The sequence below is a fragment of the Dasypus novemcinctus genome, chromosome 18 (genome assembly GCF_030445035.2).
Source record: "Dasypus novemcinctus isolate mDasNov1 chromosome 18, mDasNov1.1.hap2, whole genome shotgun sequence".
NCBI lineage: Eukaryota > Metazoa > Chordata > Mammalia > Cingulata > Dasypodidae > Dasypus > Dasypus novemcinctus.
Genome location: NC_080690.1, coordinates 63278818 through 63299724, shown reverse-complemented (window position 1 = coordinate 63299724; position 20907 = coordinate 63278818). Strand labels below are relative to the sequence as shown.

The 20907-nt window shown below is 53.6% G+C and overlaps 1 protein-coding gene across 7 annotated transcripts in view; it reads right to left on the bottom strand.

The window, feature by feature from the left end:
* Positions 1–2593: 2593 nt before the first annotated feature.
* GRIK5 (glutamate ionotropic receptor kainate type subunit 5) overlaps positions 2594–20907 on the bottom strand; it is a 55859-nt gene continuing 37545 nt past the window's right edge. For 4 of the 7 annotated variants that reach the window (XM_058280342.2, XM_058280339.2, XM_058280341.2 and 1 more), the window contains exons 13-20: positions 19669–19785; positions 19407–19516; positions 18769–18942; positions 9544–9709; positions 7748–7973; positions 6825–6953; positions 6610–6731; positions 3044–3607 (exon numbers count right to left, since the gene is read on the bottom strand). In XM_058280342.2, the coding sequence (XP_058136325.1) occupies positions 3179–3607; positions 6610–6731; positions 6825–6953; positions 7748–7973; positions 9544–9709; positions 18769–18942; positions 19407–19516; positions 19669–19785 (1473 nt within the window). In that variant the 3' untranslated portion in view covers positions 3044–3178. Of the gene's footprint in view, positions 3608–6609; positions 6732–6824; positions 6954–7747; positions 7974–9543; positions 9710–18768; positions 18943–19406; positions 19517–19668; positions 19786–20907 lie in introns of all 7 variants that reach the window. The other 3 variants (XM_071209287.1, XM_058280340.2, XM_058280343.2) reach the window with 3 other exon arrangements.

Here is a 20907-nt window from a genome sequence, read left to right as displayed (position 1 = left end):
GACTCCCACCCCTCCTCTGACACCACTTTGTTCTATGAAGAACAGGTCGACTTTCCTTGGGATGGCATCAGGGGCACAGGGAGAGCAAGAGGGCGAGCCTGTCCCTGGAGTTTCTTAGAATTTAGGTGTTCTCCCTACCTACAGGCATGAGGTGTGCCCCTCATGCCCTGCCCAGGCAAGGGGCAGAGTGGAAACTTGGTGTCCAGGGACATGGGTGAAGATAAGGATCAGGCTGGGAAAATGTGTGAGACGTGCAAGGCCAGAGTGAGAGAGACACACACCGCAAAGAGAGATTTCCAGAGCCCCAGAGAGTTGGACAGGGACAGAGAGCAAAGGGAGGCCGGGAATCCAGGGTTCCCCGGCTTCCTCCAGTGCCCAGAGTTTCATCCCAGGCCTATACTCTTGACTTGTCTCCATCCCTCCCGCTGTCCCTGTTGCCATGGTAACAGGGAGGCCAGACTATGCAGCAAAAGAGGCTGGGCCTGCAGACCCAGCCTGTTGCCATGGAGACTGGGGGAAGAGGAGGAGCCACATCTTATAACCCAGGTGCATCACACCCAGGCCCCCTTCCCAACTCTCTTTCCTTCTGGGGATGAAGGTCCTGTCAGAATATCTCTTTCCCCTCCCACTACCTTAGCCTGGAGGGATGAGTGTGGATTATGGGGCAGGGGCTTGGGGAGAAAGAGAAGCCTGGGGCAGGGAGTGATCTAGACCCCAGGAGATTTTAGGCTCTCTCTTTCCTTCTGCTCTCCAGCTGGGCAGGGGGAGGCCTTGCCCCCTCCCTAACCCATTCCAGACACAGGCTCACACCCCCCTCATCTGTTCCTTCCTCAGACCCAAGCCTGGTGAGACTGATGACTGTGCATCGTGCTCCCAGCACCAGGCTCTGCGGAAAAGAAGTCAGGGGTGGGGGTGGGAAGGCTCAGGAAGGTCGTAGGGATGGATGGGAACAGAGGATTATGGAGTGAGAGACGGAAAGACACGAGAGGAGAAACGGATAGACGGACAGACTGAAAAAAGAGACAGAGAGATCAGCAAAGGAGAGATAAAACAGACGGAGAGGCAGAGCAACAGAAGTACTGGTGAAGGTGACAGAGAGACACAGGGACACAGAGTGAGGCAGAGATGAGTTTGGCTCAGAAATGAAGACTGGGAGAGACTCAGAGCAGACACTGGGGGCAGGGGCATAGGACTCAGAAATGCAGAGGCCCCGGAAGAGATCCACTTGAGATACTGGGACGGAGAAGGCAGCGCCCAGAAATGCCTGCAGTCATGTTCTAGTCACCCCACAGCTAGAGTTGGGCCTAAGGGCAGAGGTGCTGACAACCGAGGTGCTGAGACTCGAGCTCGCCTCCATGCTGGAGACTCGGGGTGCTGTGTGAGTCGCCTCGGCGTGGGGCGGGGGGTTCTTGCCAGCTGGGCCGTATGCCAGGAGGTGCCTCTCCTGGTGGGCGCTGCGGGAGGACTGCAGAAGGGAGGCGGGTACGGAGAGGAGCCGCGGGCCGGCCAGGTGCTGAACGGACAGCTCCCGGGCCCTGGGCCGCGTGCCCAGCGGAGGCCGATTCCCTCAACCTCACCCCTCCCTCTGGCTCTCCCCACCTCTCCAGCTCCTTCCAGTCTCTATTTAGTCTTCTAGGGTTTCTTCTATCTCACCTGTCTCTGCTTCATCTCAGTTCCTGCTTCTGTCATCCTCTAGCCCCAGCTGCCCTGTGCCTTACCCTGTCCGCTCCATCTCTCTTCCCCCTTCTCCATTCCTGTCTCATCCCTCTCTGACCTCATCACATCTCTCCATTTCTCCCCTTGGCCCCAAACTCCATCCCCATCCCTCTGTCCCCATTTGTCTCCCCCCCCCCCCGCCCCCACCTCTCACCCCCACCTCCTTCTCTCTCCCCACCTCTCCATCCCTCCCCCTTGTCCTCAGCCTCGCTTTGGCTCCCGCTGTGTGACCTTCACTCGTCCTTTCTCCGCTGCAGTTTCCACAGAAACCTCCAACAGGGCGGGGGGGGGGGGGGGGGGGAGGGCGGGGACAGAAGGCAGACCCACCCTTCCCCCTGCTCCACCAGCCCTTCAGCCTCTCCCTCTCCATTCTCCTGGGATTCCTCAACTCCTCTCTGGGGATGGGGATGGTGAGGGGGGGAGGGGAAGGTACATTTTCAGCAGAAACAAAGGGTCACAGTCAGATCCCTGAAGATGGCCTCAGGGGTGTGCACACACAGCCACATGGTCACGTAGTAACTGAATCACCCTGCCTGGGCACACATTCGCCATACGTGCCTGTACAGGCACCGCCACATTTAACAGAGCACTCCCCTCACCTCCCCCAGCCCCATCTGGTCTCCGTCTTTCTGCACCTCTGCCTCTCCAGATCCCCTCATCTCTCCCCGTCTGTCTCCCGGTCTCTATTGCGGCCTCCCCCAGTCCTAAGACCAGGTCAGTGGAGAGGGGCCAGCCGCAGAGCCCTCTGCTGAAGTGCTGGCTGTGCGCAGGGACGAAGGTGGGGAGGCTGCGTATTCTCAGCCTTCTCCCTTTTCCCCGAGGGCCCAAGCCTCCAATGCCCTCAGACCTCCAGGAAATGAGACCCGGGTATCCCCGGTTTGGGGGTTTTGTTCTTTTTTTTATTCCAACAGGGACCTGGGTTGTGGCAGGGAGAGGGATGGGGGCCCAACTGACCCCCTCCCTGGGAGGATCTCATAGAAATTCCGAGGTTTCTCCCCAAAAAAAGAGAGAGAAGAGTCGAGGGGCGCCAAGGGACGCCCATCGGCCCAGAGGTCCTCCCCTCCTCCAGAAATGGGGAGGGCAGCGTCAAGTCTTGGGGGGCCTGAGCGGTCCTGGGATGGAATCCGTCCGGTGCACTGCTTTCCGCTTCCGAGAACGGGCCCCGCAGTCCCCAGGCCCTGGAGTCCTCATCCTTGCGCTCCTTTTCCCGCAGTGGAAGGGCGGAGTGCGGGCGGCCGAGGTACACTTTCGCGTGTCCACCAGGGGGCGCAGGCAGGCTCCGGAGCCGGGCCTGGGACTTCACAGCCAAGCCCAGGCCAAGTTGCGGCGTTCCGCGCGCCGGGGCCCAAGTCCTGCCCCCGCCCGCCGGGAGGTGGGGGGTGCGTAGGCGGCGGGTCCTGGGGTGGACTACCGCAAAGCCGCGATGAGTCCGCCCGCCCGCCCGGCCCCGCCCCGCCCGGGGTCATTCGTGTTCGGCCAGTTCTCGGGGGCCGGCGGGGCCTGGCCGCGGCCGGGGTGGGCTGGTGGCCTCCGCGGGGGCGCCCAGGCCGCGGGGGGGCGCGCCGGCTCCGGAGGCCCGCAGCGCCTGGATGCGCCGGCACTCCTGGCAAACGCGCACGTGGGTGCAGGGGGTGGGGGCGGCGGGCCGGGGACCTCCAGGAGGCCCGGGGTCATCCAGGAGGCGCTGGGGGCCCCCATGCGCGCCGCCGGGATCCCCGCCCGCGCCGGCCGAGTAGAGCTTGCCGTTGCTGAGGCGCATCTCGCGGACCGCACGCAGCGACAGCAGGGCCCGGCTCGGACCGCCCGGGCGCCGGCGCCGGCGGGAACGCGACGTCTTGCGGCAAGATACCGCGTGGCGCAGCTCCCGCAGCATCTCCTGGCACACCGACACCTGCGGGCGGCGCGGGGGCGGCGTCACGGTCTGGGCGCCCTCCTCGCCCCAGCGCCTCGCCTCCCGGCTCCAGCCACCTTCTCCTGCCTTCCTTCCTCCTCTCACCACCCCACTCTTCCGCTCCTTCCTTTCCGCTCCTATCCTCTTCCTCTTCCTCCTCACCCCTCTGCCTGCTGCCCTCTCCTCTCACTTCGCTTCCCTGTTTCTTCATCTCCCCCGTGCCCTTTCCCAAGTTTCCGTTCTTCCTGGACTTTGTTCTTGAACCTGCCCTTCACCTCCCCTCACAGCTCCTCTCCTCCTCCTCGTTTCCCTCTTGCCTTTCCCCCTCCCAGTTTCCTGAGACCCGCGGGTCCTTCCCTCTTGCTTGTTTCCCATCTTCTTTCACGCCGACGTCGTTATTTCAAGGCATATTTCCTGAGCTCCTACAGTGTGCCAGGCACTGTTCTGGTCACTGGTGACAGCAGAGAACCAGACAGAAGTCCCTGCCCTGTCCAGGGACAGAGAACAAGCACATACATAGAGTATGCTGGAGGGTGAGGAGTGCTCTGAAGAAAAACTAGTCACTTCCTTGGGGTAGGTGGGGGTTATGCTGAATTTGAACCTTTAGGTAAAAATTGTAAGGAAGTGCTGGCAAGCCTCATGGAGAGGTGGGGGAAGAAAATGGGGGGAGCAACACAGCACAGGCAAAGGTGCTGGGGTGAGAACAGCTTGGCATGTTCGAGGAGCAGCGGCAGGTCGGTGTGCATGTTTGTGTGTGTGAGCACATGCACATGCACGTGTTGGAACGTGATGTACAAGAGGCAGAGAGGGAGGAGATGAGGTAAGAGGAGCAATGGGCCGGCAGCTCGCCTGGTGAGTAAGGCCCACGGACCATGTACGAATTCTGACTCTCATCCTGAGACAGGTGGGAGCTGTTGGAACATATTGAGTGGATGTCTGTCCTGCTTTAACAGGATCATGCTGGTGCCGTATAGAGAACAGACTGTAGGGAGGCTGAGGCAGGAGCAGGGAGCCCAGGCGTGGTGGCTGGACCAGAATGACAGTGGCGAAGGTGGCGAGGAGGGAAGCCAGAAGGTCAAATGTGTGGTGTGACAGACGGGAATTAGGACAGCTCCACTGGGTTTGGCCTGAGCAAGTGGAAGGATGGGGCTGCCTTGTGAGTGGGCAGGAGCTCAGTGGCATCCGAAGTCTGGCAGACATCCATGTGGAGCTGTCGAGGATGAAGCTGAGTTCACAAACCTTAGGTGCAGGGCAGAGGTCCCTGTGGATGCTCCCCCCTGCCCCCCATGATCCTGCCTCCTGGGACTCACACCCTTTTGTAAGTGCCCTCTGGCACAGGATTGGACTCAGTCTGTGCAATCACCACAATAAGGCCAGGTCATGAAATATATTTTGGCTTCTGCCTTGCTCTATCTTGGATCACTCACTCTGGGGGAAATCAGCTGCCAAACCATGAGGACACTTAATTAGTCCTTTGGAGAGGTTCTTGTGTGAGGAACTGAGGCCCCCTGCCAACCGCCATGTGCGTGCGCCATCTTGGAAGTGGACCCTCCAGCCCCAGGCAAGCCTTCAGACAACGGCAGCCCTGGCCAACAACTTGATTGCAACCTCATCAGAGACCCTGATTACCAGAACCACCCAGCTAAGCTGCTCCTGGACTCCTGTCCCACAGAAAAGGTGAGATTATATAACGTTGCTGCTTTAAACTGCTGAGCTTTGGGATCATTGATTACACAGCAACAGCTAACTAATTCAGGAGTCATCAGCATATTGACAGTCTTAGCCATCAGACTGGATGGGATCAAGTGGAGAATGACAGAGGAGAGAATCAGTCCCAGGACTGAGCCCTGGAGGTCCCCAGCAGATAGAGGGTGGGAAGAAGGAGGAGCCTGAGAAGAAATGGCCAGAGTGGTTAGGAGGAAAATGAGGAGAAAGCAGCGTTCATATCCCAGGGGAAGGAGGAGTTTTGAGGAGAGAATGATCAGCTGGGCTGAAGACTACTGAGAGACCCCGCATGATGGGGTCTGAGACTTGGGCATTTCAGAGCACGGAGTTTCACGGGTGACCAAAGTGGCTTCAGCAGGGTGGAGAGGGCAGAAGCCAGATTGGAATGGGCCCAAGAGATAATGGGTGAGGAACGGAAGGGGTGGGGAGACATAACTCCTTGGCTCTATAGAAAAGGGGAGGCATGGGGTGGCAGCTGGATGGGGAACTGGGGTCAAGAGAGGGTTTCCTGCAGATGGGAGAAATAACAGCCCATTTGTGTGCCAATGGGACTGATCCAGAAAAGAGGGCAACTGAGGATGGAGGAGGAAAGAAGAGAACGGCTGGAGTGATGTCCTTGAGGCGCGAGGATCCGGGCACAGACGAGGAAGCATGGCCAGTTCCAATGGTGGGCAGGGGACCGGCTGGGGGAGTGGGGGGGGGGCTTTGTGCCATGCTCTCTTCTGACCCCCGTACTATTCTGGGGTGGGGCAAGATTGTCAGCTGGGAAGGAGGAGGGGAGAGGGGTTGGTAGGTAGGTGGTGGAAAGGGGGAGGGTGGGCACTGGATGTCTGGGAGTGTGGGAGCAGAAAGGGGTGTGTAAATGCTGTGTCCTGCTGGGTGGTATCCAGCCCCACTGGAGGTCAGCGACCCTGAGCACAGAGTTAGGGCAACCAGCAGGCAGGCCGTTTCTTCCAGGAGCATTCAGCTGCATTCTCACTGCCTCTCTGTTTCTCCTCACCTTTCTTCTTGCTTTACCACCTTCCTTCTTTCTATGTCCCTTCTCCCCTCCTTTCCCCTGCATCTATCCTCATCCTTCCTGTGCCCTTTCCTTCCTCTGTCCTTCCCCATGTCCTTGGAGTCTTGGTCCCTCCTGTCTGGCTCCCCAGGCCCCCCCCCCCTTACCACTGGCTTCCTCTGCCCTCCTCCAGGGCCTGCTGGCCACCCCTTAGGGCTCCTGGGGTTCCACCTCTCCCTGCCCCTGCCTTCCCCCCGCCTCCCACTGCCAGCCTCCTCACCTCCTCAGATTCTGCTGACCTCCGTGTGGACCAAATGAATTCCATGACCGCTACGAAGACAGCGATGATGAGGCCACAGATGAGCACCACGAAGATGCCACCAATGTTCTCCATGCCCAGACCTGGGGGGAGGGGAGGGCCACATGGTCGGAGCAGCGCAGGCACAGGGGCCACAAGGGGCGCTGCCGAAGGACACGCTGCACAGGGTGACTGACCTTTAGCTCGGTGGTCTTCCTCCTTGGGGCACCGGCCCCCCTCCCACCACTTGCGCTTCAGGATCTCCAGCCTGTTGTTCTCCTGGAGCTGCAGGATAGCCAGGGTGATCTCGTCCCGGAACGGGGAGCCTGGGCCGGGCAAAGGCAGGGCTGCACTGGGGACCAACAGGTCTCTGCGCACCCTGAACTCCAAACTGCTCACCTGGGCCTTCCCTCTCTCCTTGGCCACTTTCCTGGCATCTCCTCTGTCCAACTTCAAGTCTGCCCACTGCTCGCCACCTCCCCAGCAACACCCTGGGTGCAGTTCGATCCCACCTCACCGTCACACTTGTCATGGTCCCCTCAAGGGCCTCCCTGCTGCTTCTCCCCCTCCCCCTGCCCAGCCTCCTTTCAACACAGTCAGATTTTAGACACAGTGTCGTAGGTCAGACCTCTCCCATGCTTAAAACTCTCTAGTAGCTTCCTGTGGCTGCTACAAGAGCCTTCCCTCAGCCCAGAGTGTCCTCCCTGGAAGAGCCATCCACCCACCCACTCACCCACCCCAAAAGCACTTTCTGAGCACCTGCTCTGAGGGGGGCTGTGGGTTTGGTGCAGGGAATAGGCAGCAAATAAAACTAGGTCCTTCCTTGCAGGGACCCTCAGCCAGCAGGGTAGTGATAAACATCATGGCCTGTGGGCACGGAGCTTTGCAGGCAAAGCCTCATTGGGCTTTCCCAGCAGCCCTGCGAGGCTGGAACTGAAAGCTCCTGGGCATGTTCTGGCAAGTGGAGGGTGTGGAGACCTAGGATGGTGACGTCACCTGCCCAAGGCCACATGGCCAGGAGGCTGTGCTCATGCACACACAGCCTGCCTCAGGGTGGGCTCCTGTGTCCTGGCTGCTGAGGCGCAGGGGTCCCCGCCCCCTGCTACCTCTGCTGCCATACCCAGCGGCATGCCGATGCCATAGCCCTTGGTGTCGAGGAGGCCCCCAATCTGGGTGAGGTTGCAGTTGAGGCGCCGGTGGTACTCATTCATGGTGGATTCAAGCAGGAAGGCGTAGCGGGAGTTGAGGACGCGGGCGATGCCCTCTTCTGTGCTCTTGACGAACACGCTGGGCTGCTTCGACTGCATGTAGTTCCACATCCGCTGGTATGTCTGGTACCGCGAATTCTGGGCAGGGAGATGGGGAGGGTCTTTCCACTGCTTTCCTAAGCCATGAGCTCTGTCCCCTACCCTCCAGGACACCTCCCTCAACCCGTGAGAGAGAAGAGAGGAAGACACAAAGACTCACAGAGAATGGGAAACGGACTTGGCCCAGTGGTTAGGGCGTCCGTCTACCACATGGGAGGTCCACGGTTCAAACCCCGGGCCTCCTTGATCCGTGTGGAGCTGGCCCATGCGCAGTGCTGATGCGCGCAAGGAGTGCCGCCCCATGCAGGGGTGTCCCCCATGTAGGGGACCCCCACGCACAACGAGTACACCCCGTAAGGAGAGCCGCCCAGCGCGAAAGAAAGTGCAGCCTGCCCAGGAATGGTGCCGCTCACACTTCCTGTGCCGCTGACGACAACAGAAGCGGACAAAGAAACAAGACACAGCAAATAGACACAGAGAACAGACAACGGGGGGGGGGGGGGGGGGGGGGGATTAAATAAATAAATAAATCTTTAAAAAAAAAAAAAAAAGATTCACAGAGAAAATCAAGACAGACTGATGGCTCCCAAAGGCCAAGCCCCAGGTGTCCTGATGCCCCCCAGTCCCACGAGGACCCTGAATGCAGAAGGCTTGGAGAAGAAGGGTCCCTAGTCTATTTTTCAACCTTCCTTTCCTGTTTCCCATCCCTGAGCCTAGCTCCACATGACACTCAGCCCTGTCTTCCCAGAGCTCCCAGAACTAAGTTGCAGAAGCTGGAAGCAGATGCCCAGTCCCAAAGTCTACTCAGGGCCTATCCTGATTCTGGAAGCTCTGTGCCCATACAAACAGAGCGGCTCTCTTCCCACAGGCTCTGGGGAACCCTCCTAGGAAAGACCCCAGCCTCATCCCTGCTCAGCTCCAGAACTGAGGGGTGGGGTGTGGGGAGGCCAGGCTGGGAGCAAGCACCCTCCATGTAGTCTCATCTGCCTCTGTACCTCTAACCTGAGGCAGAGGCATGAGCTCCTCACCCTCACTTGGCAAGTTTCCAAACCTACTCCTCTCATCTACTCACCCCCCACCTGGGGGGCTGGGAGTTCACTTCCCCTCCTCCTCTCTCTCAGCCCTTCTGTCAGCAGCCCCTGCCCAGCTCCAGCCTTCTTCAGACCACGAGTCCACACCCAATCTGGCCCTAGAGGGAACTTGTAGCTCAGAACAGGTCACCCCTCTGCTCAGAAACTATCCCCCCCTCCCTACTCATGTGATCAGAATGAAGTGCCCCATCCTGGCGTTGGAGACCTCTGCAGTCTGACCTGAAACTCCACACTAGCCTTGTTTTCATTTCGTTTCCTCTGCACACAGGGACAAGCTCCTTCCACCTTGAAGGGCCTTTCCCTTCACCCTGCTGGCCCATTTACCCATGCCTGACCCTCCCGGCCACCTCCTGACTCCTGCCCCTGGGTGAAAGGCCTGTTTCCCAGCCAGATGGCAGAGCTCTGAGAGTCAGAATGCAGCCTCTGCTCCCAGCCTCTTTGGCCATTGCTGCCCATCTGTCCCTCTGTCCCAGGAGGCCCCACCCAGCACCAAGCCTGGGAGGTTCTGAGCGGCCCACCTGGAAGAAGGTCATGGTGGAGCCCGCGTGGATGGTGCCGTACTCAATGTTGGTCTGATCCGCCAGGTCATCGGCTGACTCCACAGGCACCTCCATGCGCTGCACGGTGAGGAAGGCGGCCAGGTTGGCCGTGTAGGAGGAGATGATGATCAAGGTGAAGGCCCACCTGAGGGGTCGGAGGCGTGAGCTGCAGGCTGGAGCCACCCCTACCACCCTCCCTGTGGCCAAGTGCCCTGCTGGTGAGGTTTCCCATCAGTAACCCTGTAGCAGTTTGATACGGTTATGAATTCCAAAAATAGATACAGGATTATGTTTGTAAACTGGTCTGTACCTGGGCATGATTAAATTATGATTAGGGCTTTAACCGGGCCAAGTCAGTAGTGTGTTGAGTCCCCACTCACTAGTGGGTGGGAACTCACAGATAAAAGACATGGCAAAGGATAGAGTTGGAGATTTTGATGTTGGAGTTTTGATTTGGAGTTTGATGCTGGAGTCTTGAGCTGGAGCCCCAGGAAGTAAGCACACAGAGGAAAGAGAAGCAAGCCCCAGGAAGAGAGGATCTGAGCCAGGATAAGAACACAGAGGACTTGAGACAGCTCCTTAGACACAGAAGAAACCCTGGGGAGAGAGACAGAGTCATTTGCCTGATAGTCTACAGCTGACCTTGTGGAGAGAGGCAAAAGCCTAGAGAGCCTCATAGTCTACAGCTGACCTTGTGGAGAAAACAGAGGACCTGAGCCCAGAGAGAAGTGAACCCCAAGAAGAGAGGAACCCAGGAAGCCTGAACCCTCACAGACGTCAACAGCCATCTTGCTCCAACACATGGAAATAGACTTTGGTGAGGGAAGTAACTTAGCTTTATGGCCTGGTATCTGTAAGCTCCTACCCCAAATAATTACCCTTTATAAAAACCAACCAATTTCCAGTATTCTGAATCAGCACCCCTTTGGCTGACTAATACAGACAACATCCAGATGGTTCCATGGTTGTTGACCAGTGGAGTGGCTATGAGCTTCTGAAGCTAGATGCCCTGCATTTAAATCTTGCTTCCAGAGACTTCCACTGCCAACCACAATAGAGTGAGATGGTCTGGGAAGACCCTCCCACCATAAACAACCAGAAAATGAAGGGAAGGTAGGAAACAGCTATTTAAAGACCCAGAATAATAGGTGTCATGGGACTGTGATCACACAGAAAATGGAAACAAATGAAGTGAACCCTAACATTGCCCAGGCTTTCTGACTGGGTTTAATTTACAGACTGCAAATAGCCTAGCCATCTTGCTGAGTTGCAGTCACAGAGATTAGCGTTCTGGAGGACAGGATGGCTGTAACTTGTGGGAGAGAGTACCTGAGAAGAGAGAGCTGCACAGAGAGAGCTCCAGAAATCTGTATGGGAGTGGGGGTGCACATAACATACCAAAAAAATTCAAGATGAGAGGGACAGCTGACTTCATGTCAGAGAGTATGTAAACCAGAAGACGAAACAACAAAAGCCTCTCAGTCTAGTATTCTGTATCTAGCCAAACTAGCCTTCAAAGAAGAAAGCAAAACAAAACATTCTTCAGACAAACAAAAACTGGGAAATTAATTGCCAGAAAGTCTGTACTTCAAGAAATGTTAAAAGTTCTTCAGCAAAAGGAAAATCCCACTACATGTAGTGGGAAAATCCCACTACATCAGATGGATACATAGGAATGAAGAACACTAGAAATGGAAGTGTGTGGGTAAATAGGAGATACTAGTTCTCATTTAGAAAATGTCCTTAAAAGATATCAACTATTATAACTAGAAAATGACCTTGAATAAAAGGATCAACTCAGACCAGCAGAATATCTCAGCCTACATATAATACCAGGAGTTAAAAATGCTTTTTGACCTGAATAAAAGGGGAAAATGGAAAGGACAAATGAGTTTATATGGCTATGAGTCTCCAAAAAAGAGCCGGGAGGTTATCAGAGGGGTTGCCCTTATGCACACCTCAGCAGAGTCCCAGAGACAGATAAAGTAGATACAACCCCAGGTATTGATTCTTCTGAGGGCTGCAGAGACCCACACGTTCTATGGTCATGGCAGATGGAGTTCAGTGCCATGTCAGTTGGCCCTACTTTGGAGTTTGTGTTTCTGTGTGATAGAGCTGGACTTAGATGTGATCTTTGTTCACAAGCCTCTCCTGTTACTATAACCAGACCTGTGGTTGGTACTGGGGTTTAGTGTATACCCAGGGGACCTGAATCTCTGGACTGTCCATGTGATAGCCAGGTCTTGAGCCTCAACAAACTAGCAACTCCTACACTCTGGCTTATAGGACTTACCCCACTCAGCTAACATGGAGGTGAAGAAAATCAACCACCACACCAGAGAGTCAAGAGTGCCTACAACTGAAAGCAGGAGAATTGCATCCATCATCCATGCGGAATCTAAACCCCCTCTTGATATAGATGTGGAGTGGACACAAACATTCCAGGGTCCACAGGATGGAGGAATAGAGTATGGATTAGAGTGGACTTACTGATATTCTATTCATGAACTATTGTGATTAGTAATAGAAGAAAATGCAGCATTGATTTGGAGAAAGTGGCCATGGTAGCTGCTGAGAGTAGGGAATGGGAAGAAGAGACGTGATGTGGGGGCATTTTCAGGACTTGGAGCTGTCCTGGGTGGTACTGCAGGGACTGTTATCAGACATTGTATGTCCTCTCATGGCCCAAGGTGGACTGGGGGAGAGTGTAAACTATAATGTGGACCATTGACCATGAGGTGCAGCGGTGCTCAGAGATGTATTCACCAAGCACAATGAATGTCCCATGATGATGGAGGAGGTTGTTGTTATGGGAGGAGTGGGGTGAGGGGGGTGCGGGGTATATGGGAACCTCATTTTTTTAATGGAACATTAAAAAAATAAAGACAAAAAAAATAAAAGATATCAACTATTTAAAGCAAAACATACACACACACAAAACAAGGTGTTGTGGGGTTCGTAAGATATTTGGAGTAAAATATACAATAATAATAACTCAAAAGATAGGAGGTTTACTGATGGAAGCATACATTTTACAGGGGAAAAGTATAATATTACTAGAAAGTATTTTGGAAGAAATTAAAGATGCATATTGTAAAGCACCCACTAAGAAAAATAAGACAAAAGTGTAGCTAATAAGTTAATAGTGGAGATAATATAGAATCCTAAAAATCTCAATAAATCCAAAAGAAGGGAGGAGAAGAAGAACAAAAAACAGAATAAAATAAGCCACACACAAAAGGACAAATATTGTATGATTTCTCTTACATAAAATATTTAGAATAAGTAAATTCATAGAGACAGAAAGCAGAATAGTGGTGAGGGGAGGGTGCAATGGGAAGTCCTTGCTTAATGGGTACACATTTCTGTTTAGGATGATGACAATATGAAGATTATACAACATTGTCAATGTAATTAACATCACAAAATTGTACCCTTAAATGGTTAGAATGATTTTTACTTACATATATTTACAAAGATAAAACTTTTTTCAAAGAGAGAACAGATGGGACACCCAGAAAACAAATAGCAATATGGCAGATTTAAACCCAATCACATTGATAATTACATTAAAATTAAATAGTTTAAACCAGGGGTTGGCAAACCATGGCCCAAATCCAGCCTGCTGCCTATCTGTGTACAGCCTATAAGCTAAGAATGGCTTTTTTATTTTTTAAATGATTGAAAAGAAATCAAAATAATAATAATATTTTGTGACACAGGACAACTATATGAAATTCAAATTTCAGTGTACATAAAGTTTTACTTTATGCATGTGTGTGTTTATTGTCTATGGTTGCTTCTGCACCACGATGGTGGAGCAGAATAATTGCAAAAGAGACAATGGTCAGTAAAGTCTAAAATATTTACTATTTTGATCCAATAAAGAAAACGTTTGCCAGCACAATTCAATTTATTAATAATAAAGCCCACTTTAAATATAATGATATAGGTAGGCTGAAAGTAAAAGGATGGGAAACAAAGATACCGTGCCAACAATAAGCACAGGAAAGCTGGAGTGCCCATATTTATGCTGAAGTTAACTTCAGGGCAAGGAATGTCACCAGTGACAGAGGGACATTACTTAGTAATAAAGGGATCAATTCATTAAGAGGACCTAACAGGCCCAAACAATTATGTCGAATGACAGAGCTCCAAAATTCATGAAGAAAAATTGACGGAACTGAAAGAAGAAATCAACAAAGCCATCGTTACCATTGGAGATTTCAACACTCCTTCTGGAACAACTGCTAAAATGAGGAGGCAGAAAGGGGTAAATATGTAAAAGACCTGAACGAGACTTGCAAGTGGCTGGACCTAATTGACATTTCGAGAACGCTGCATCCACCCACAGCAGAAGATACATTCTTTTCAAGTACCCAGAACATTCACTAGGATAGACCATATGCTGAGCCACAAAACAAGTCTCAATAAATTGAAAAGGATTAAGATCCTACAGAGCATGTTCTCTGACCTCAACAGAATTAGAAATCAATAATAAAGAGCTCTCTGGATACCTTCCTCTCTGCCCCAATCCTGCTCCACGATTGCCTTGCTGGGTGACCCTGGACATCGGGTGACCGTTTTCTCACCTGGGAAGTAAGTGGTCCCTTTCTGAGAAGTCTGTTATGGGGAGTAAACGAATTAATCTGGCAGAAGTGCTCAGAACTGGGCCTAGTCCAGGGCAAGTGCTATGCAAGCATTTGTCCTCGAGGCTTTAGTGACAAAGGACTGACGAGGTGCCCGCCAATCTGGCTGCAGGAGTGTGGGGCAGTCACTTGCCTTTTACCCTGGCCGTCTCTGTCCTCTCGCCTGGCAAGTAAGAGTGGCCTGGCTCCCTGCAGGCTGTGTCCAACTATGGGGCCTGATAACAAGGAAGAGGCTGGGTGGGCCTCCCTGCCCCTTGTCCCCAGCAGCTGATGATGAGACAGCAGCTCTCCTTTGCCGAGCGCTGTGCTAGGTGCTGGTGGCAGGTTGTGGGGGGAGTGGGTGAAGGGATAACCAAAATGGCCCCCTGAAAAATAAAACCCAAACCTGACACACAGAGCCCATCCCCTGGGTGGTCTGAAACCCACCCCCTCCCCTGGAAACCAATTCTCCTCAAACCACTCATGACAAAACTGTCCAGTGCCTGGGCCCTGAGGATGTGTGGTGCAGCCGATGGGTGGAGTGTGGATGATGGGGCCTCTCACCAAGAGAATGCAGGAGAGCCAGAGCGGGGTGAGGGTGAGGGGCTCCTCTTGGGATTAGGGGAGTTTGGGATGCCTGCTGGGCACCCAAGTGGGGCAGCCTGAGTTGGCTGGACCTACGAGAGGACTGGAGATGAGGCTTGTGTCAGTGTTTGAACAGCAAAGGATGCCAGGGGGCTGCGGTGGACCAGGAGTGTAAAGAGCGCGGTCTCCAGGCAGGAAGCATCTGGGGAAGGTGTGGCGCTTTCTGGTGGTCAGAGTGATTGAGGGAGCTGCTGGTGCCATGGGGGTAGGGGAGATATCTGACAATGCTTAGCACAGTCTCAGCAGTGAAAATCTGGTTTATGATTACCTGATCCTAAGACCTAGCTCCCTGGAACATAAAAACCAAAGTACTTTTATTTGCATGGTTATAATATAAATGGAAATTTCCAGAAATACTTCTGTTGCTTAAACTGAGGAATGACTGGAATGATTTTGTTTCATTTGGAGCTTTGCCAAGACCTGCCCACCATTTTGGGAAGTCACATCCAAGAGCAACTCCACTGATGGCATCTGAGTCACCGAGCCAAGCACTTGGATGCATCTGCATTCTTAAATAGTCACGTTCTTGGTGGTTTGTATGTATATGACCATACTTATTTACTGACTCTGAAAACGTCAAATATAAAAGTGTCAACAGACTCCTATTAGTCTTATTTCTCTAAATTCCAAACTTATTCATTTTAAGTAGGTATAACTGCTTGACTATTATGTTATACCATGCCCAAGCACTAACAGATTGATAGCATATTCATGTCTTATTTTTTAAATTCCCTTCTTTTTGTCCATTGTATTGCAATTGGGACATTTTATTGATGGTGAAAATTATGTGTGTAGGTGGATTATACTCACCTCGAAAAGGAGGTGAGCCCTAAAAATCATTGATTTGAAGTGAGAGCACCATTTGAGGCATTACAAGGGCAAAAGGAATCCAAATAAAAAATTAAACAGATGATGATCCAAAGAGGTGGGAGGAAACCAGGATATAGTGGCCTAGAAGCAAGGAGTTTCTAGAAGGAAGGTGGCTCACAGGGCTGCTGGCAGAGAAGCTGGGAATTGGATTTATCAATAAGGAGGCAGTATGTGACTTTGGTGGAACTGGGGGTGGGGAGCCCAGATAATGACTAGATCCAAGGGTGGGTTTCCTTCCAGGAGAGTGAGGAAGGAGGGCCTGTGCAGGAGCTGAGGACCCTGGCAAAAGAGCGGCTGAAGATACGGCTGATGTGCCTACCTGGTGATGGAAGGAAGTGAAAGCAGGCAGGGTTCAGAGACCAGGGAAGAGAGTGACCGAGGGAGAGGCCGGCAGGGACAGAACCGTGGCCACTGTGGAACCTCGGAGAGCTTGATTCCAGAGGTAGATCTGTCCTGAAGGATGAGACCTTGGATGTGGCTGTGGCCTGGGTGGACGCTGGAGATGAGGGGCCCAGGAGGCAGGCTGTGGCTGGGCTGCTGCTGGGCCCATGGCAGCCTAGCCCCTAGGAGAATGGCACCAATCCCCATCCCCCCCATGGGACACAAGTCCCCTGGGTCACATGTGGAGATGAAGAAACACTGAAAGAGTGAATGTGTGGGAGGCTTGGAGTGGAGAAGAGAGAGCAAGCCAGCTGCCAGTCTCCAACGAGGAGGGAACATCAGCCTTCCTGGAGGAGAGTGACAAGAAGGGGCAGAGCACATCTGGCTGGACAGCTTGGTCATCAGAGGAACAGGGCCCCTGACTGTGCTGCAAAATGGATGGTCTCAGTGGAGGAGGTCACTGGTCCCTGACATGGGAACTTGGCCAGATTCATCAAGGAAGGTCTCCTCAGTACCCTCTCTACTTCCTCTTCACACACTGCATTCTTCCTCACCTGAGGCTGCCACTGCTGTGTGGAATCTCCTCCCCTCTCCTTAGTCTTTATGACTCAGCCTGGTTGTCACCTCGCCTGGCCATTCCCATTCTCTATGGTTCTCTGTCACCTCAATAGCACATACAAGGGGCAGTCGTTTTACCTGCAGCTGATATAGCATTATATAGTAATTCATTTCATTTGGGGCATGTGATAGGCAGAGTAACAGTCCCCTAATGATGTCCACACCTGAATCCCTAGAACTTGGGAATATGTTCCTTCACACAGTCAAAGAGACAGTGCAGAGGTGATTTAAGTTTAGGGTTTTGAGATGGGGAGATCATCCCTGGGTGGGCCCAACATCATCACAAGGGTCCCTATATACAGAAGAAGGAGGGGCGAGTCGGAGGAGGATTTGAAGATGCTACATTGCTGGCTTTGAAGATGCGGGAAGGGGGCCACCAGCCAAGAAATAAAGATGACTTCTATAATAGAAGCTGGAAAAGGCAAGGAGACAGCTTTTTCTTTGGAAAGGGAAAGCAGCCTGCTGACACCCTGAGTTGAGGCCAGCAAGGTCCATTTCAGACTTGTGACCTCCAGAGTTCCATAATAAATGTGTATTAAGCCACTAAGTTGTGGTAACTTGTGACACCAACAATAAGAAACTAATGTAGGGTATAAGATTTGAAATGATACAAATCTCAAAACATTTAAAAAAATCATCAATCTCAAAGTCAGTGAACTAAGTGAACTGAAATGACTTCCATATGGCAGTAAATTCCACTTAGGCAGGAAAGAGAAAAACCTGCCACCCATTAAAGTTAATATTGAGCAAATTCTGAATGAGACAGTATCTTTAGAACCTATTCTTTGAATAAAACATGATATGCCTGTACCTATTTATGTTTACTCATTTCTTCCAGCACTTCTGCCTCTTGAGGGCAAGGGTGGGGCTGGGTTTCTTTTCTTCACCCAGTGACTGGTACATGGAGGGGCTCAATGAATAGCTGAAGGTTGAATGCTTGGTACATGGACTGTGATGGGAAGGGCGTGAAGGGGAAGCACTCCTCAAGAAGGCCACCTAGCTGGGATGCCACAGAGAGCCACCAGGGCCTCAGGAGCAGTGCTGGGCCTTGGGCCACGCCAAGGGCTGGCTGGGCATGTGGCATTGCAGGGGCATGGGGGACCAGTTCTGGCCCAGCCCTGCCTTGGGGCATGTGATAGCCAAATGCAGACCCCTGGACAAATCCCTCCTTTTCTCTGGGTCTCAAGGAGAATATTGCCTGTCCTAAGCATTTTCCTGGGCTTTCTGTGGTTCTAATGAGGAAAAGGATGGGAGAAGGTTTGTACAAACTGCAGCTCAGACCTGGCTGCTATTTAAGAGGTCAGTGAGTGAAGTGGGTGAGAGGCATGGGGAGGGTGGGGACGGCCAAGGGGCCAGCTCAGCTCCAGCAAAAGAAGCCAGGTAGGCAGGAAGGTGGAGTGGTACCACCTTCTGGTTCTGACTTTTCAAGAAAAGTGAGGAATTTGGATTTGTGAGGGAATTTGCCCAATTTTTAATTCAAAATTTTTTTAGAACAGTGGACTAAGCTAACACCACAGGTTGTAAGTGCTTGCCCTCTGATCTGTGGCTTCTTGGAGTCTGTCTCAGGGATAAGGAAGCATCTGGGTCCCTGTGGGACTGACTCTGAGGGAGCTGTTTTCCTGTCTGGGCCAGCCTCAGCCTCTGGACAGTGAAGCTGTCCCAGCTCGAGGACTCTTGGTCACCGTGACTCCCAGGGCAGTGTCCTGAGAAGGCCACAGCAGCACTGCCCTGTGGGTGTGCTGAGAACCCCGTGTGCTGGCAGAAGGCCGCCAGGCCACAGAGCACTGTTCCAGTCCTAACCTCACTGACTCCAGCCCTGACACACTGGTTTTGCTGGCCCTGCTTTTCAAGTGAGACCAAGGCATGCAGAGGACATGGGTCCTACCTAGGATCACACAGCCTATGAGTGGCCAGGCTGGGGCTCGGCTCCTCCACTTCACCCCAACACACAGCTGGCAGTGGGGGCGGGGCACCTGCCCAGGAGCTGCCAGCAGCTCCCCACCCCACCCTCAGAACAACGGCCCCCAGCCTGCAGGGGGGTGGGCAGACAGAGCCAACTCACCAGACTCCACTGACGCAGCGTGTGGACAGAGCCCTGGGCATGATCTCTGAGCCCTGTTGCATGAAGCCCCCCACAGGGAACCACAGGCTGTTGCCCAGTGTGTACTGGTTCTCCAGGATGTGGGGGCGTGCCCGCAGGCATGGGTGCGGGTTATACCACTCGTAGGGGCTCAGCCTGTGGGGAGACACGGGGTAAGCGGAGGGGGGCTCAAGAGGTGGGGAGGGAAAGGGGAGAAAGGGAGGAGACAGAGCCGCCATAAGCAGAGGAGATGGGGGAGAGGAGATGGACAGACACACAGACACACACACGGAAGAGAATGAAACACAGAGGCAGAGAGAGACGCACATACAGAGACAGACACACAGAGAGCAGGAGAGAAAGAGTGAGGGCAAAGGGGAAGCGAGAATGGGAAGGGCCAGGCCAGAGAGAGGACCATGGAGCACAAGTCAGAGCCACCAGGGGAGACAGTGAGGGCCAGAGACAGAGCAAGAGAGAAATGAGGGAGCAGGGAATCAGAGGCCCCAAGTGGCACCAAAGAAAAATGGGACAGCAGAGAGAGGGTGCAGGTCAGTCACAGAGGCTCCCTGGCCAATGGCCCCCTGCCCCCTCCTTCCTGGGCAGCCAGGCAGGGGACTCACCTGGCAGCCAGGAAGAGGACGCAGCTGACGGCCAGGTAGGCAAGAAGCATGAAGAGCCACACAGCAGGGGAGAAGGGGTCCAGGAAGGAGAAGTAACCGGGCTTGCGTCCCTGCAGGGAAAGGGAGTGAGATCCCACCGGAGCCTCATGCCTGCCCTGCCAGGGACCCAGCAGTCCAGCCACAGCCCTTGAGAGCTCAGGAATCTGTCCCTGTCCTTTCCCAGGCCCCTGCCCCCCGCCTGCAGATGCCAGGGGGGATGTACCATGTGCACTCGGTAGAGGATGCTGATCCCCAGGGTCATGAAGGGCTTGGAGAAATCGATGACCTTCTCCCGCTCGGCCGTGATGGTGAATGCAGCCACAGCCAGGTCTGCCTTCTGCTGGAGGGGATGCAGGGTGGAGACAGAGGGAGGGGCCAGAGAGAGAAAGTCGGGCAGTTAGAGAGGAATGGTTGGAGACAGACAGGATGAGAGGGGACATCAGAAGAGGTAAGGAAGAGAGAGGACAGAAGGACCCAGGGGACTGGACACACTCCAGGTGTCTGCCTCAGGCCTGAAACCAGCCACCTCTCCACAGGCCTGCTGAGAGGCTTCCTCGCCCCATCCTTCCTGCCCTCCTGTCAAGTTCACTGCCAAGGCCTGGTTCTGATGGGGACACACCTCAGCTTTATAAAACCTCCTCCTGGAATCCCTAGAACCCCTGCCCATCCACCCTGCCTCAGAGAGCCTGAGTTTTGAGTTGGGAGGCCTGGACACTGGCCCCCTCCAGGGCCTTCTCTAGGCCGTGGGTTCCTCTTCTGCCTTAATTAACAATTGGTAATTTTTATTAAGCACCTACTGTGTGCTAGTCTCCAATTCTACAGCACTTTATAAAGACTGTCTCTTGTACTCCTCCCAACAGTAATATCAGGGCTACTGCTATCCCCACTTTCAAGATGGGGAAACTGAGTCTCAGAGAGGTAAAGGCACTTGCAGTTGAGGAAAGCGTTGGGGACCACAAAGCGGGGATGTGACCTCTACTCCCCTACCCACAGCAGGCACTTCTGCCTCACACGGCAGGTACCCATCACATGACCTAGATGTGTGGCTGAAGGCGGCTCCCCCCAGGACCACAGGGCACTCCGTAGAGAATGACGATGGGGAGCCCTCTGAGGAGGGCACTGGGGAAACTCCCCAAGTGGTCCCTGAGTGGGGGAGTGGTACCGGATTCCAGGTCCGGAGGGTAAAGGTAGAGAGAGGAGGATTTGGCTCAGGCCTGGCAAGTGCACCCAGAATCCCTTTAGGAATGTACTTCCTGCTCCAAAAGGGCCTCCTTGCTTGCCTCTGGCCCACATGGATATGAGCCAGCCTTTATTTGTGGGCTGGACACAAGGCTGGGGGAAAAAACTGGCACTTGGCATGCTTCACACCACCCCCCCAGATGCACACATGGCACACATGAGCACTGTAGAGTCATGTCGACACTGCCATAGGCAGGTGCACACCATGGCCACACCACACACG